Source organism: Ochotona princeps, chromosome 7, assembly GCF_030435755.1.
Source record: "Ochotona princeps isolate mOchPri1 chromosome 7, mOchPri1.hap1, whole genome shotgun sequence".
In the NCBI taxonomy this organism is placed as follows: Eukaryota; Metazoa; Chordata; class Mammalia; order Lagomorpha; family Ochotonidae; genus Ochotona; species Ochotona princeps.
In genome coordinates, this window is record NC_080838.1 from 8,697,386 (window position 1) to 8,715,523 (window position 18,138).

Consider the following 18,138-nt stretch of genomic DNA (forward strand, 5'->3'; position numbering starts at 1 on the left):
GCCTTTCTCTGGGCAGCTGCATCCACACCCAGGACTTTAACCCCATCGGTACTCTGAAGACACAGACACTGAATCTTTCCCTTGAGCTCAAATCACCTATGGACACTATGGACACCTCTGTGCACATAAATGATGGATGGATATTGTACCTGCTCCAGGTCTAAAACCAGTTTGAATCTCTACTCTGCCACCCTAATCTCAAACTCTCTCCTTCCTGGATCTTTCGATATATTGAATGAAATCATCTCTACAGTCAGCCTGGAAAATACCAAGATTCTTGCTTCTCTAGTCTCTTTCTGCCCATTCAGTAGAGTTGGCAAAAACTACTGCCTTTGGTCTAAACATCTCTATAAGCTTCCTCCTTCTACTGTTCTTATGTTCTTTTTGTTACAGAAAGAACAGATTTTCCGTCCTCTAATTCATTTCCCACATGGCTGCAACAGCCAGAGCTGGGCCAACCTGAAGCTAGGAGCCAAGAGCTTCCTTCATTTCTCCCCACTTGTATGCAGGGGACCAAGGGCTTAAAAACCTTCCCCTGCCTTTCCAGGCCATAAGCAGGAAGCTAAATGGGAAGCAGAACAGACAGACCGCAAACTGTCACCCAGAGGGGGAACCAGCATAGCTGGCAGAGTCTTAGCCTGATATGCCCAGAGCTAGTCCAAGGAATGTCTTTTTTTAAAGCTTTATTTTGTTTGTTTGAATGGCAGGTTTAGGAAGAAAGAACAGAGAGAGGTCTTCTATCAATGGCTCACTCCCCAAATGGCACAATGACCTGAGCTGAGCTGATTGAAAGTTGGGAACCAGGAACTTCTTTCCCATCTCCCACATGGGTACAAAGGCCCAAGACTTTGGGCCATCCTCGCTGCCTTCCTAGGTTGTAATTAGAGGGCTGGATGGGAAGTGAAGCAGCCAGGAGTAAGGTTTTCAGAATGTAAAAAGAGGTAATGCTGATATTGGGAGGTAAGGGCAAATGTTTTGGCATGTCACTGCTTGGTTTAAATTTGGCTTGATCCCAACAAAAATCAATAAAAAGCAAAAAGTCTATAACAAGTGTTGGCAAGGACACAGACAAATCAGAATGCTAGTAGACTACTACTAGTGAGAACATAAATTAGTACATTCACTATGCAAAGCCCTGTGGAAGTGCCTCTGAAACTAAACACAGAACGACCACATGATCCAGCAATCCTTCCCTCGGGTATGGACCCTAAGCTACTAACAGAAGCATCTCAAGAAACAGTTCAGCATTATTCAAACATTCAGCATATGGAATAAACACAGATGTCTAAGCAGGGATGAATGGGTAAACAAAGGTGGTATGTTCACAGCACAATATTACTCAACTGAACAAAGGGGAACTCTCACCATAAACAACGTGGACAAACCCAGAGGATACTACACTAAAGAAAATCAGCTAATCACAGAGGTGAAATCTAAAAGCAAAGAAAATGGAATAAAAGCTATAAAGTTGACTTTGGTGCAAATAGTTTCAAATATAACATTTAATGTAGGACACACTAGGCTAGGTCTCTGCCCCTACTGAACCATGTGTGAGCAGTGTCTGGGTATGGACAAGCCTTGGCTGGGCTAAAAATCCAACAGTAAGAACCAGAATAGACTGAAGGCCAGCAAGGAGGGATGGCCGATGGACCCACCAGTATGTGTAAGATCTGGCATAGTGAGAGGTTCTGATGGAGGAGCTTGAGAAACTCCTCTGTTGGGACACGGACCCTGCAGGTGAGCGCAAGAACCATGACAGGGAGCAACCCAGACCAGGCCAGAGAAAGGTACCCACTGGCATACATTTGGCCTAGGTCGGGGGCACCAGGTTGAATCAATTCATATCATCCACTGGCAAATCTGAGTACCAGAACAGAGTGTGGGTCAGACCAGGTTTGGTCGCCACACAAACCAGTGTACATTACAGAATGCCAAGATGAGGGGAGCCGTACCAGATGTGGCCACAGTGCCCAAACAGCACACATAAGAACCAGGGATGGAGGGGGCAAAGCCAGCAGGGGTAATGTGGTCTCCCCTGCTGGACAACCACTCCCACTGGAGACCATGAGTTGGGATGGGGGTAGACCAGACCAGGCAAGGCTACAACACCTGTGGGCCTCATGTGAGCTATATCAGGGAAAAGTCAGGCTGGGCTGACTGTTGCAAATGGTGCAAGCAAAAATTAAGAGTGGGTGAGGGTTGGTTGGGCTTTGCCACAGCATCAGCTGGCAGAGACTGGCACTGGGGGCTAAATCTGTCAAGTTAAACTCCAGAACCACCTGGAGAGTGCATAATCAGGGAATGGGAGTAGCCTAGGAGGGAAACAGGGGGCACCTCCCTCTTGGGTTACCATTCCCACTGGACAGCACGAAAATCAGGACAGGGGAAGGGGTGGCTAAACAAAAAGGCACCAGCCAGTATGTTTGTGGGGTGGATAGTAGGGTTGGTTGGGTTGAACTAGGCTTCAATGCCCATTGATATGTGTGAGAATCGAACAGGATATGGGACAGAATGATTAAGTCTGCAGTACATACCGGCAAGCACGGGAATCAAGGTAGGGGCAGGCCTGGTGGGGGTTATGGGGAGTTGCCCAAACTAGGCTGCAGCTCCCACTGGTCTGTGTGAGGCAGTATGAAGTGGGCAGGATCGGGCTGGACTGCAACACCCACTAGTTCATATGGAAGAGAGGGCCAGAAACAGAACTGACCTAGCAATTGCAACAACCAGCATGTGCATAGCTGATTGAGGCAACGGACGGTGACGGACCCTGTACTGGCAAACACATACAAGAATCAGGTCTGGAATCACCTCAGACAAAACTTCTTTGGCGATCCCTCCAACTGAACTGCTAATCTCACAACCCCAACCCTGAAGAGACTATGTCAGCCAGTGGATTCTGAATAGATTTCATCATGCTTGGAACGGCAAGATTGGCAGCAATTAAGAGCTGTTGAACTATGAAAATTGCTTGAGCAGGACCCTAGGAGCATGCCCCACATCGGGGACCTGGGATGGGTGGGAGGCTGGGTGAGGCTTCTCCCTTGGTTTCTCCCCTGACCCCAGGGGGGAAAATTATGATATTAGTGTGGAAACAACGGTCTTACTCACTTTCCTGTAGCCCTTGATCCTTCGTACCCTAATCAACTATGTAAGATTATTTTAAAAAAACATAAAGTGTATTATGAGAGAATGGATAGAATTAATGATCTTTGAACCAGAATGAGCTTACATCTGCAAAAAATACATATTCTCATTTTATTTTGAAGGCAGAGAGAGACAAAGGGAAACAGCTCCCCTCTACTGGTTCATGCCCTAATTGCCCATAACAACTTGGTCTAGGCCCAGCTGATGCCTTAAGCCCAGAACTCCAGATGGTTCTCCCATGTGAGCAGCAGTGGCCCACACACAGGAAACACCACCTGCTGTACTCTAGCGTATCCATGGGCAAGATGATGGCATTAGACGCGGAGCCATGACTTGCACTAGGCCCTCGGGAGAGGATACAAGCAGCCCAATGAAGTATGAAGCTCAGCACCACAGCTGCCCTTTTTATTTTCTAAGATTTATTTATTTTTATTGGAAAGTTAGAGCAGAAACAGAGAGGAAGATCTTCCATCCATTGCTTCACTCCCCAAGTGACCGCAACAGCAAAGGAGCTGAGCCAATCTGAAGCCAGGAGTCTCTTCCAGGTCTCCCACATGGGTGTAGGGTCCCAAGGCTTTGGGCCGTCCTCGACTGCTTTCTCAGGCCACAAGCAGGGAGCTGGATGGGAACCGGGGTGGCTGGGACACAAATTAGTGCCCCATTGGATCCTGGCGTGAAAGATAAGGACTTTACCCACTAGGCTGCCATACGGGCCCTGAACTTGCTTTTCCATCCATTTCATATGAGTTTTTTTCAGGTGCCCTCAAATGAGATGTCTACAACAGTCAGATTCCTAGGAACAGAGCGGAACGATGGCTTCCAGGAGTAAAAGGAGAAGGAAATGGGCAACTGCTGTTTAACAGACACACAATTCCAATGATGAAGAGGAGCAAGTTCAAGAGGTCTAATGTTAAAACAAAACTGTACCTATAGTTAACAATTCTTTATTCAACACTCAAAGATATTAACAGAGTACACATTGTGTTACATAATTCAACAGTAATTCTAAAACTGGGGACATGCATTGTGTGGAGAATGAAGTTGCTATTTGTGATGCCCACATGCCACGGGCAAGTGCCTGGGATCAACCCCAGTAACTTCACAATTCTAACCCAGCTTCCTGCTAATGTGTCTGGCAGTGAGCAGATGAGAGCTCAGATTCGTGGGTTCCTACCAACCATGTGGGAGACCCGGATGGAGCTCCTGCCTTCTGCTCTCACCTGGGCTAGCCTGAACTGTTGTGGACATTTGGGACGTGAAGAAGCAGCGAGAGATGCTTCGGTCACTCTGCTTTTCAAATAAATATTAATCTAAAAAAATAACAGCTATGTGCCATCTTAATGTATTCAAAATCTCAAGAACTGTAGTTTCACCCTAACTTTTCTATCAGCAGAATGGCTCTCCCTTATCCCTAGCAGTTTGCTCATCATCTGCCTAACACCACTACGCAGTTTGTAATTACTATCTTGATATTCATAGCTGAAACTCGGTTTTATAAAGTTAATGAGACTATCCCTAACTGCTGAAGCAGAAGCAAGCAGTGAACTTCACTCTGAAATGAAAAACTTGCTTACAAGTCTAAAGACTCTTCAAGTTTACAGAAAAAGCCACACGCACACACACTTAAATGTGGCAATATAGAAGAGAGAAGACCAAGAAAACTAAAAACATGTTTAGACACTCTGGGTATAATGTAAGCCAAGTCTTAACAAGCCTAAATTCTCTACCTTCCAAAAATAAGGGGGAAAAAATGTTCCCAAAAGAATGCAACCAAGGAAAATAAATGTGGGTGTGTTTGTAGCTGCAAGATGTCTCGCTGTCCCTCCCCAAGCTCAACATGCAGGAGGTGCCGGGTGGGGAACAATCCAACGTATATATCTCCATCTGAGAACACCACAGACCAGTCCCCACGCCCAGCTGGCCAAGAAAAACACAGGGTGAGGGAGAGACTGCCTTATTAGTCTGGTGTGGCAAACAACTTAATTGGACTTCCTAGCCAAATGGTATGGTTGCCAGAATTTAAACCTCAGGAGTATGTGAGATAAGGCAAAGTGTTGGCTTTGGCCTGTCCCGTCTGGCCTTGCACTGTTCCATTCACAAAACTAACATACACAAACTCCAAAAAGCTTGTGGAAAAAGAAAAAAGGATTAAAAGAAGCTTATTTGGGCTTGGTATGTGAATGCAGCAAATCAAGCTTGTGAAATCAGCACCCCTATTGGAGTGCCAGTTCAGGACCCAGGAGGCTCTGTTGTCAATCCAGGTCCATGCTAATGTACCAGGAAAGCCAGTGTAGACAATAGTCAAGTGCTTGGGCTTCCCATCACCTCGGTGAAAGATCTAAATGGAGTTTCTGCCTCCTGTTTCAGCCTGGAACAGACCTTGGTCTTGTGGCCATTGGAGAGAGAACCAGTAGATCTAAGACCTCTCCTTCCCCCCTCCCTGCAATAAGCAAATCGTACAAAGGAAAGCAGCTCATTTTGGTGCAAAAAGTTTGTGAAATCTATGATTAGTTATTTCACAAGAAATGAATTGGATAAACTTTTTGAAATTCATATGAAAAAAAAATGACACAAAATTACATCTCCCACCCATAACAGCAATGTTCTTTCAGCATACCTGAAGGCACGTGGCCGAACCAGTCATTGCTGTAAGATCTGCGGAACTTCCCGTCAAAACGAGGTACAAGAGTTAAAGTCTGAGTATCTATGAAAAAGTGTGTCCACAAATTCACATTTTACCATTGAAGCTCAGGAATCTCACTTAAACCTAGAGAAATTAGCTTCAGATTTAAAAATAAAAACCTATCCACTAGTCAAAAAGCTTACCCACTGAGAAATAAATTGTATTTGATCTAACAGGATGGAACTAACAGACCAGATCCAAGCACACTGCACTAGCTACAATAGTTAAGTATGGAAATTGTAATGCACTTATTATGACATCAAAACTTAAAATATCTATATTATTCTATGCTAGAACATTTATTTGAATCTCTAAGTGAATTACAGTCACACCCATAGCCACATTCATAGCTCCAAGTCTTTGGGCATGGAGAGGTGTAACTTCATTAGTTAAATTTTTTTTAAAGAGAGAGACTTAATTTTTGTATAAGACACATGCATAGCAAGTTAAGGCCAGAAGACATTCTTATTCTGCAAAGACAAAGGATTGCTAGCAGTACAAAGCTGACTTATTATCCGACATGCTGAACACAACACACAGCATTACCCCTCAGGATCATGATCCCACCAGGAACACGAACTGCATTTGGGAAAACACTATCTGGTGCTTTGAAGTGCTACTTTACATTTCTATTTGTGATGGATTTTTAAAAGCTGTGCTGGCATCCATCACCTATATGCATAAATACACCTGCTTTTATAGTTACAAACACTGAACTGACAAAGGAATTAAAGCATTACTGGGCTTCTGCAACTTGGATGCCCAATCTTGACATTTTTTTCCCACAAAATTAAGAATGCCAAAGTAATCAACACAATGGCTTGATTGGCTAATCTGTCACCTCCAAGTGCCAGGATCCTATATAAGCACCAGTTCCTATTGCAGCTGCTCCATTTCCCATCCAGCTCCCTGCTTGTAGCCTGGGAAAGCAGTTGATGACAGCCCAAAGCCTTGGGACCCTGCACCCGTGCTGGAGACCTGGAAGAAGCTCCTGGCTCCCGACTTTGGATCGGCTCAGCCATTGCAGCCATCTGGGGAGTGAACTAACAGATGGAAGACCCATCTCTGTAAATCAGCCTTTCTAATAAAAATAATTAAATCTTTGGAAAAAAAAGAGTATCAAACATTGTATAGATTTGAAAAATACAGCAATCTTATGGCAACTAGGAAAGAGAAAGACCTTCAAATGGCAATGTGACCATCTAATAATATCTGCTGAGATGTAACAGAGGAACGGTCCTCTAATTGATTCATTATTTAACCAATGGTGAAACTTTTCTGAATAGTATTTTCATCTTCTGAAACCTTTGCTTATCACCTTCTTCCTTTAATCCTTAATCTTCAAGTCTTAAGAAAATTGAGGGCCCGGCGGCGTGGCCTAGTGGCTAAAGTCCTTGTCTTGAAAGCCCCGGGATCCCATGTGGGCACCGGTTCTAATCCCGGCAGCTCCACTTCCCATCCAGCTCCCTGCTTGTGGCCTGGGAAAGCAGTCGAGGACGGCCCAAAGCTTTGGGACCCTGCACCCGCCTGGGAGACCTGGAAGAGGTTCCTGGTTCCCAGCATCGGATTGGCGCGTACCGGCCTGTTGCGGCTCACTTGGGGAGTGTAACATCGGATGGAAGATCTTCCTCTCTGTCTTTCCTCCTCTCTGTATATCCGGCTTTCCAATAATAATAAAATCTTAAAAAAAAAATTTGAGACCCTAGTTTTAAGCAAGTGATAAACAATCATGTGTCAAGATTCAAAGCAAGAAACAGATTAGGAAACAAGATGTTTGTCCAAAAACAAGAGATGGTGGTGTTTATGACACTGGAGGAAGAGGAACTGGTAGAGAAAAGCATGAACACTAACTCAAAATGTCTCAAGGGCCGCTATACAGAACTAGGCATGGTGGTCTGTGGTTAAGGGAAGAAGTCATGAGGATGCGAGGTACGCAAAACAATACTGTACCACACACCAGGGGCTAGGACTCTGATCAGTGTTACATACTCTATAAATCGCATGTGGAATATTCTAGCTAATTTTAAACACTAATCCAGTAAGAGACAAGTTTACAATGAGCTTATCAAGTTCTTTGTCCCCAAAGGTTTAATTAACAGGAATTTAGAGAGTAATAACAGGCGACTTCAGAAAGTTCACGAAAAGCAGAATTAAAACCTCTGCCCATTGGGTACAAAAAAACTTTAATTTTTTAAAGATTTGTCTATTTCTATTGGAAAGTCAGATTTACAGAGGAGGAGAGACAGAGAGGAAGATCTTCTATCCACTGATTCACTCCCCAACTGGCAGCAAAAGCCAGAGCTGCATGGATCCAAAGCCAGGAGCCAGGTGGCCTCTTCCAGGTCTCCCATGTGGGTGCAGGGTCCCAAGGCTTTGGGCCGTCCTTGACTGCTTTCTCACACCACAAGCAGGGAGCTGGATGGGAAGTGGAACTGCCAGGGTTAGAACCGGCGCCCATATGGGATCCTGATGTGTGCGCAAGGCAAGGACTTTAGCAGCTAATCCACTGTGCCAGGCCCACAAAAAACTTGTTTTTTTTTAAATCTGTCAAGTTTTTATAAAATATTTTTTATAAACATTTTGTAGAGCTCACATAAGTTTCAATGACTCCCTTCTCCTTTTTTTTCTTAATTCTTTAGTAAAAAAGCCAAAATAGTGTTAAGAGGCTAATGCAATAAGCAAGAGCCTTGGGGAAGAGAACGACCATCAGCGCGTTTGACACAGCTACAGCATGAATGAAGTGAAGCAGAGACACCAGTGAAAATATTCTCCATTGTGCTGTATTTGTTGGGTTATCATTTCTTGTAATTAAACATAAAAGGTAGCATACTAGGCCATAGCTGTAGGTTCTTTTATTCACTTTGCTCAGGCTGTTAGCGAATGTCATAATGTAACTAACAGGTCTTAGGATGGCCTCAATAACCCATACCTTTCCATTTATTCAGTCTACACGGCAACACCTCGTGACAAATTACACTACAATGCATACCTCCGCATTAAACAGAAAACACAGCTAATCAGGCAAAATATCTGGGATTAAGACAAAGATGATAGAACATCTTAAGGAATGAAAAGGGTATTCAACTAAATTCTAGCCTTAAAATATTTCTGGCTTAGAATTTAGAAGCTAACAGATTGCATGAAAACTAAATGAGAAAAACTGCTAGAGTGTTTAAAATAAGAATAAATGCTAATGATGAATAAAATTAAACCTTAGCTATGGCAGTGAATTCAAAGCATACATTGAAAATATCAGGAGTTTTAGAATACTAAGATTTAAACATATGCACAAGACACCACAGTCCAAAAATTTTGCCATAACTATCCGAAGACATTTCAGACTCCAGAGAAATTGACAAACAATTCAATATATGCATAGATTTTATTGAGGAAAAACTTTAAGAACTAGAGTATGACAGAGCAATGAATATTGGCTTTTTATATGAATTTATTCTCTCTGTAAATCTAGTCCATTGTCCGGCTAGCTGCTTTAACTGGAACGCTTTTCAGAAATCTCTTCATCTACTTATCCCCACCTACTAAAGTATCTTACATGTGGCACATGTGCCAGAAGGACTTGTTACGTGGAATAAAGGGATTGACAAGACAACTGTTGTCCCAGGTCCCACTGGATTGTAATTTTCTCTTCCATAAACACAATGGATGGGGAAGGTCCTCCTATGTCTTACACCACAGTGTTACAAGAACTTCACACGAACTGGATAGCTACATGTGATCACAATACCTGGCCAAATGTTAAAGACGAACCAGCCACAACCAAGATCATTTTTCTTCCTGTCGCCTTCTCCTCAATCACATTTCCCAAGATCACTGGGTTTCAAATGTCAAAGAGGTTCATCTTAGTCTATTTGGGCTGATAGGAAAAAAAGTCCATCAACTAGGAGGCTTACAAGCCATAGAAACTGATTTCACATGGTTTTGGAGGCTAGAAAGCCCCCAGCCAAGGGGCAGACACGTCGAGTGTCTGATGGGGACCTGTCACCTAGTCCACAAGCAACGCCTTTTTCACACACAGTGGCAGGACACAAGGGCAAACAGCCCCCCTCCGGCCTCTTTTAAAAGAGAACTCACCCCATTCATGGCTTTGTCCTGATGAGTGACTCACCCAGAAGAACTGGCTCCGTTTCCTTACAAATGGCACAGCGTAGCTACTAAGAACTAAGTTCAGAAAGCAAGGAGAAAGGGCTAAAACGCCAGCCACCTCTCTCACTCACACAAGTTGGTCCCTTCTTGACTCTCCAAGCCTCAGTCTCCCCTTTTGTGAAACAGAGAAGGCATTACAATTGTATTTCACGGGGCATCATACAAGGGCTAAATGAGAGGAGACAATTTCCTCACAGAATGCACGGGAAACATCTGGTAAATGATGGCAGGGCTTAGGGTCTTGGTTTTGCTCTACCAGGAGAAACACTAACGGGCAACCTAGCCAGGTGACGCAGATCCTAGAGCAAGCCTCTCCGCCCCAGGAGCAGGAAGAAACCTACAGGACAACGGCTGCCCACAGTTGACTCCGTATCGCGGTATATCAAATATGTCTGTGGCTTAAAACCTCAATTCATCTAATAACTTCCAGAATTGCTGTTTTGTTTTTTCTTTACCCTAATCTCAGAAATGAGCTCCCAAAAAACCTCCCTCTTCACCTAACTCTTCAGAACAATCTATTCTGCGCATGGACATTTCTCTCCCTGATTCCTCTGGGAAGAGAGGCTTCTGCGGCTGCATCATGCACCGACTGTTTCAGGAAATGAGCGCAGTCAGCTTTACACAAGGGCTAAGAGCAGTCACTCCTTTGCAACAGTGAGTCAGCCCAGAATCTCCCCCACTATTGAACCTGACTTGGTTACCATGTAATTCAATTTTCAAAAAGCATATTTCACAAATACCTAAGAATTCCCCCATCCAACCTAAATTTCCTTGGTAACCAAGGGAGTTAAAAGTAAAAATCATTTCCCAGGCCATTTAGTAAAAGAATTTATAACGTATTCAAAATCTCTCAGGTTAGATGGTTCTCAGTCAATTTTAAAAGCCAGACACAATAAAACATTCATTAGACAACAACACTGAGCATTTGAATAGAGGTAAAGAAGTTATTATAAACACGGCAGAGTTACAAACCCAGTCTCAGGTCTTGGCTCCAGTGTCCATACCCTGGCCTGTGCCACCTCTCTGCCCTTTCTTAATTTTCACCTCCTTTCCCATACTTTAGCTTAAAGCCAGGGTGTGTGCATACTTGTGTGTTCTCTTAGAATGTAAGTTCTTAACAGAGAGGCCATCCCTCTAACACATGGAACACCACCTAGCATGATGGCACCTTCACCACGCGGCTGACACTGGGAAGGCATTCGCAAGAAGCAATAACCTGATGTAGGGTGGAGGACCCCACAGACAGGCAAAGAAGGCTTTGTGAAGCTATGGTGTCAAGCTGCCATGTCTACCTTCAGACTGGACTGCTGAGTGCTATGTGCAATGAAGAGTTCACGCTTCCTCCGGCCCTGTGACACATTCCAAAAGCTCAATGTCCATTCTCACATAACAATGAACCTTTCAGGGAGAAAAACAAAGACCAGGTATAAAGTGGGTTCTATGGACACCCCATGCTTATTTAAAGGCTCTCTCAGGAACTGTATTTTGGCTTCTCAATGCCTTCTAGATATTGATCTAACTGGACACTATAAATTAGGTTTGGTCAGAGAACTCCATAAAAGTCAGGTGTTTGGTTCCTTTAAAATCTTCTTTTTCTTAATGTTCAACTGAATGAATGAAAGTATTATGAAAGTAACTAGAATTTCTATATAAAGTTATATCTGCTTACTTTCCCATGTATTAGGAGGTAAAAAGGTAAAAATAAACAGAACACTATTTTTGCTTTTCAATGAGGAGCACTAGTAGGTAAATTAACGACTTTTCCTGGCTCTTGGCAACCTTCAGAGCCACACACATTTTGCCTAGTGGTGAAACATTTTCAACTTCATACATTTTCTAGAAGACAGGTCCCAGCTAGGGAGAGAAAGGCCAGGCCATTAGAATTACTCTGTACAGAAACACTCAGGTGGAGCGCAGATACGGACACTCAGAAGGAAACCAACGCAGAGAGGTTACGTGCCAACTGCCCGTTCTGTTGGAAAGGACATGGTCACCTGAGGTGAAACCGTTCTCGGATTGTGTCAGTAGAATCCAACAACACTGACGAGTCAGGCATTTTTTTCTACTATCCTTGATTCCAGTTGCCAGGACATAAAAATTGACAAGTACAGCCAAAACATGCAGGAGGGGAGAAGACTGTGGAGCAGAACTGAGCAGGAGCTCTGGTGCCACCCCGAGTAACAAACCTGCCCGAGTATTCTGATCTCTGAGATGCTCCAAGTTGAGCTGGCTCCTGGCTCGGGCAGAGCAGCCTGGGCTGTCGAGCATGGACAGTGAGGAGCCCAGTACAAGTGGTGGTCCCCATACTGAGAGGCGGCCAGTGCAAGAGGAGGTCCCCATCTAGGATTACAAGCGCTCACAGTATCCACTCGGTGAAATCCGTCCAGCATGGGTGGGTCAATCAACACAGTGAAGGTGCCTCATGGTTTAGCGTAGTACTGGAGGACTGCCAGCTAACACTTCAACAGCTTTTAATCTCCAGAGACTCTCAAGGTCAAGTGCAGGGGAAAGAATCTGGGTCATGCAAACTGCTTTTGTCATGTGGGGTCCATGCGACTGTGGCCATGAAGGAGCATTCCTGCTATTGTCCTGAGTCATCATTTTGTAGTCTTTACCAAAGATACTTTAGGAAAGGAAAAAAAGACAAAACCACCTCCTAACCTACCAGTTTCACGAGATGGAAGAATCAAAGGACAGGACACACACAGGACACACACCTTGATACTGCCTGGGAGAATCTTTACCTTAAAAAGGGGGCATCTAAGATCAAAGCAGTCAATGTTGACTAGGAGCAATGCTATAATTATTTTTACTAATGTAAATAAATTCACGGTTCATAATAAATATAAATATTTGAGCACACAGTTCAAATTAAAGGTTGGGTCTGCTTAGTCTGGAATGATTGATCAGTTCTGACAATTATTCCTTTTCTGAAAAACAGTGTTATTATTCATTTTGTGGAAAATTCAAGAGTTAGACAAAGATTTGCTATCATGAAGGAATTTTATGATAAAAAATAATTACTTCAATTTTTCTTTTGTTGCAGTAATGTTCTTATGACCTGAAACACAGGGGCAAGGCCATAGAAACTCTGTCCTCCAAATAGCTGTATCATTAGCACACTGTTGCATAAATTTGAACTCCAAAAATCAGTGAATAAGTTGAAGGAAATTGGTTCAACTTCCAATTTGTGGTTGAAACTCTACTTCGAGAATTAGACCAAGTGGGCCCATTTCACTGCTATTGCCTGGGCAGTGACAGTCTATATAACACGCAATCCAATTAATTAATGGCTTAAAGGTCATCTTGCTCATCTCCCCTATTCTATTTCTTTGGAGCATGTTAGCTTTACGTGTGTGGCCAATACTGTGAAAATTTCTTTGCAGAAAGAATACTAAAATTATTGACCATTCAGAGACCACACAGTGGCCAAAGACCACATGTGTAGCAAGGGCTTAAGGTTCAAACAAGTACTGCCTGAATCATTTCACAGGTCAGGGAGAAACTTGGCTACTGTGTTTTGAATTGCCTAGGCAAATGCTGCTTTGAAGTACTGAACATGACTAAGGTCCTTCTAACATTGTGTCCTCCTTTTACTTCAGATGCGTTCACCTCCACCAGAAGGCTTGAAAACCAACATCTACAGCTGGCCAAGAGAACAGGAGTTGGCTGGCTGTCATCTAAGCAGACTCAGGGAAACAGCTGAGAACAATCACCCTGCGGCCTTCTCGGGTTGGTTACACTCATGCAGGAAGAGGCGAACTGCAGACCAATGTGCTTGTGCTGCAGGTACCACATGACAAGGCCCACTGCTTCAGCTTCCTCATCTGCACAAGGGAGCAACATCCAACAGAAGACTTAACCTAAGAACTCCTGGAGTCACACCCACAGGCCTCACACTGCTTCCTCTCCCTGCCCCCTGCCAACACTGCTATGATATCCAGGTGTGCCAGGAGCAGTAACAAGGATGCCCAAGGGCAAACGTGCAGTCTGCACCTTCTTGAGTTCTGCCTAAGCTCTCTGGTAATGGCTGGAGCTGGAAACCCACTCCTTAACAACTAGCAATGCTTTTCAGCTCTGGAAGTCAAGAAGAGTAAATGATCCCAGAATGACCCAATCTGCAGCCAGGTGACCCTCCAAGTGGTATGTGAATGACACACCAGCATTACAAATGAACAACAGGTCCCAGCTGCCCAGTCCACAGACCTCTAGCATTCCAACCTGCTACTCTCAAGAAGGGAGGATGCATTAGAGACTAACCTTGTCTCACCTGCTTTCCACCTAAAGCTGGACGACCCATTAAACACAGCAGATCTCAAGTTTTGCTGCGCACTGGAATCACCTGAGGAGCTTTCAAAACTCAAGAGGTCCAAGTCGCATCCCCAAACCAATTATATCAAAATAATGGGGGAGGGAGAGAGGGACACAGCCAGGCTTCATTTCCACAGTCCCCAGCACCATCCAAGATGCAGGTAAGTTTGAAACCTGCGATATAGTGTCACTCTTGACCTTATGTACTCTGTTGCAAACAGTACAGCACAGCCAACCTGGAGCATTCACACCCACCACCGAGCAGAGCAGGTGTAACAGGGAGCCCAGAAGTGCTTGTACCGGGTCTGCACGGGTCCAACAGAGCAGAGTGTCCTAACAAGGAATCACCCAGCTCCTCCGGGGGGGGGGGGGAGGCGGGGGGAGGTGCAATTTTTTTAATAGCTCGCACTTGAACAGCTGTTAAGTTTGCCAGTCTAAAAAAAAAAGGTACCACCAACGCCTAAATTTGCCTCTGACCTTAGGTCCCCATCCTCCTTTCTTAAAGGCAAATCTCTTGGGGGAAAAAAAATTCAGAGTATGCTTGGGTGTTCATCCCACACTCAAAGCCTGCAGACAAGCAGAAAACAAGAAAGCAATTCCCCAGGCCGACTAGAAAGCACCCCGCGGGCTGGCTCCCCAGCCGGGGCGGGCTGACGCGCGCAGGCCCGCGGGCACTGCACCTGCTGGCGCGCTAGGTCGCACCTGCCGTTCCGTGCCTGACCCTCCAGTCTCCCAGCAGCTCCTACCTTCCAGCAGCTCGTCCAAGCTGGTGATCTTCCGGCTGCCATCGATGGTGTAGATGGTGCGGACCCCCTGGGGCAGGTTCACGTTATCTGAAAGGGAGCGGGTGAGCTCCATGAGGAGCGCATCGAAGGACCGGAAACGGTCGCTAGAGATGGCAAACACCAGGCCCTTGAAGTAGCGGTCCCCATTCCGGTAGAAACGCGCCTTCTTGGCCTTCTTCTCCGAGCTCAGGGCCTGCAGGGTCCGCGTGCGATAGAAGCTGCAGTGAGCACTGTGTGCCGGGCTCGGGATGAGCCCGTTCCCTTTGGGGCCCGAGCTGCTGCTGCCCCCAGAAGAGCTGGGCGCCCCTCTCCGAGACCCCGGCCGCGGCCTTTTGTCCCGCTCCTCGAAGTGCTCCAGCTCGATACTCCTGGTGCTAGCCATCTCGGCTGTCCCCCCGGCACGACTCGTTCCAGGCAGCCCAGCTGGGAACGCGAGAGGCCGGCTGCCGGCGAGAGTCCTTAAAGCGCCGGGACACCTGGCCCTGGCATCCCGCCCTCCGCTAGCAGGTGGGGCCGCTGCGCCGCCGACGCTCCCGCCCGCGCCCCCTCTAAAGGCGGCAGCTGCGCCGCGCCGCCCCGCTCATTGTCCAGCGCGCCTCGCTCGGGCCCTCCCGCCTGCTCCGCTAGTCCCACGCCCCCCCAAGCGCCTCCCTCCTCCAGCCACGCCTTGGAACTCCGGCTCCGGGAGCCGGTCCGGGAGCCTCCAAAGTTGGGCCGCCTGAAGCTCGCCCCCGACCCACCCCGCGGGGGCACACAAAGCTCGGGCGCGTCCGCCGCCTGCTCCCGGGAGCGCGGAGGGAAAGGGAGGGAAGATAGGGAGGAAGGAAGGACGGGGCGGGAGGAAGGGGAGCGGGGAGGGTGGGGAGCGTGGGAGAAGGGCTGCGGGCCGGGGACTTGGTGCGCCCAGAGGTCCCGAGGACCGCGCTGCAGGCTCGCTCGAGCCCGGGCCTGCCCGCTGAGCGCGCGCCCTGCAGGGCCCTCTCCCCCTCACAGAGCTCGGCCTTAGCGGGCCTCAGGCCACCCGGGAGCATCCGGGCTCGGGCCCCACTCGGTGGCCCAGCCGTTAACAGGGCTCAGGAGGGCTTCCTGGCCCAAAGTGTCCAAACCCTGGAGGGAAGAAGGCGAGCGGCCCGACAGCGCTGGGGAAGCGGCTCCTCCCGGCGCGAGCAGCCCCGCCCGGAAGGCGGCAGTCACTGCGGGCGCAGCGCGCACGGATGAGCGCAGCCGCGGCGCGCGCGCTCCTGGGCCTGGGAAACATAACGCGCAGGCCAGAGAATTACAAAGGAAGGAGACTCAAGGGCAGCGAGCGCATCCCCGAGCACGCCTGCCCACGAGGAACCCAGGCCAGAAACCAGCCCCATGGCATGGAGCTGGCATGCGATATTTGTTTATTCATTTATTTATTCTAAAGCAGATTAGTGGCTTTATGTCAGCATTCGCTGAGAAAGCGGTGTCCAGGTTTTCTCTTGCAGATTCGCCAGCATGATGGGGTCAGTAACTTTTGAGTGAATGAGCGGTCAGAAGTTACTGGGTTTTGAGGGATTCATTTCATCAACAACTGTTTATTGGCAGTATCCCACAAGCCAGGCGTTATGTCGGACACTGGCGACGTTCTAGCAAAGGAAAGAATTTGTGCACCTGCTCCCACCATGTAAGTGGTATCGAATGTTGTCATAGTGCCTTGGGTAAGAGATCTAACATTGGTCAGCAGCCATTAGCCTGCAGATTTTTCCAGAGTCTTGTCTCCAGCGAAAACGTGTTTTTGAAAGGCTTGTGGGCAACATCAATTCTTAACTTTTTTTTTCTTTTCGCCTTTTGGGGGAACAATGAAGTCTAAGGGCTTTTGATCCCAATCTGATTTCTGACTCTCTGGGTTATATAGCATCTCATTCTCCCACAGGTCCTAGACACACCAATGTCAAACTGACCTTTAAGGTACAAAACAAAGGCATAAACATTTTACTTGCAATAATCTAGGCCCCAAAAGAGCATGAATAAACAGGAACACCATCTTCACCATATCTGTGTAGTCACCTATCTCTCACTGGCTAACTTCTGCATCCCCGAACCCCCAGAGGAATACCCCAGAGGTCTCCTGCTTGGTATACCATAGGTCTGGGGACAGGCCTGGATGTGCTAGACTTCTAGAACCAGAAATGATGCATGTTGGAAAGTCAGGACTGATAGGAAACATCAATGAAGTTTTTCCAAAAGAGAATCTTGCAGTAAGATCGAGTTTGTGGCCTTGAAGAACATCTACCAGGATGGACCAGGTCAGAATTTCAGGGGATGTAAACTCTCTGTGTGTGTGTGTGTGTGTGTGTGTGTGTGTGTGTGTGTTTTAGTAGCAACATGGGCAAATGCTTCTCAAAGTATTTTTCTTACCTACCATTTCTGTGCTATGAACGCTCCAAGTCAGTGGGTCTGGGGTGGAGTTTGAGGGTTTGGAGACTTTCCAACAAGCTCTCAGATCCTGTCAGTGCTGGTGGTCTTGGTACAGCACCAGGTGAAAGAAGGAACCAAGTGGAACGTGGCCTGAGAGTATTGCTAATTGCAGAGCCTATCAACTTGGCAAATGGCTGACGCTGGCCAAGCCCATTTGTTTTGCTACTAGTACTCATTTATGGGAGAGAAAAAAGACTTGGTACTCCATTTCTGGGGTAACAAATTATTCCAATCTTAGTGATTTAGAATAAGAAACATGTGTTATCTCAGCAGGGGAGGAATCCAAGAACAGTTTCTAAGCTCGTGATTGCAGTCAACATGTTTCCGGGGGCTGCCACATCGGAAGCCTTGACTAGGGCTGGCACAACCACTTCCAGGATGGCTCATTTGCATGGCTCTGCCAAGGAGGCCCCAGTTGCTCTTGGGGAATACTTTTCTGCACTTGGACTTAGCCGAAATGCGGAAGAAAAAAAAAAACGATCCTGAGCACGTCTCCATTGGGTTGCTTTGAGTGTCACCATCACATGTCAGCCAGCTTGCTCCAAAGCAGGCAATCCCAAGAGGAAGCCACGATGTTGGCTTTAATGAAATAGGGGCTAGGCAGAT

General features: G+C 46.5%; 1 protein-coding gene across 3 annotated transcripts in view; it reads right to left on the reverse strand.

Annotated features, from left to right (window-relative positions):
• The window catches only part of DCLK2 (doublecortin like kinase 2), a 168,149-nt gene extending 151,847 nt beyond the window's left edge, over positions 1 to 16,302 (reverse strand). The window contains exon 1 of one of the 3 annotated variants that reach the window (XR_009245822.1): positions 15,049 to 16,302. Coding sequence is in view for 2 of the 3 variants with exons in the window: in XM_058666781.1 (XP_058522764.1) it covers positions 15,049 to 15,469 (421 nt within the window). In the remaining variant the exon portion in view is untranslated. The remainder of the gene's footprint in view (positions 1 to 15,048) is intronic. The other 2 variants (XM_058666781.1, XM_058666782.1) reach the window with 2 other exon arrangements.
• Between the last annotated feature and the right edge of the window lie 1,836 nt (positions 16,303 to 18,138).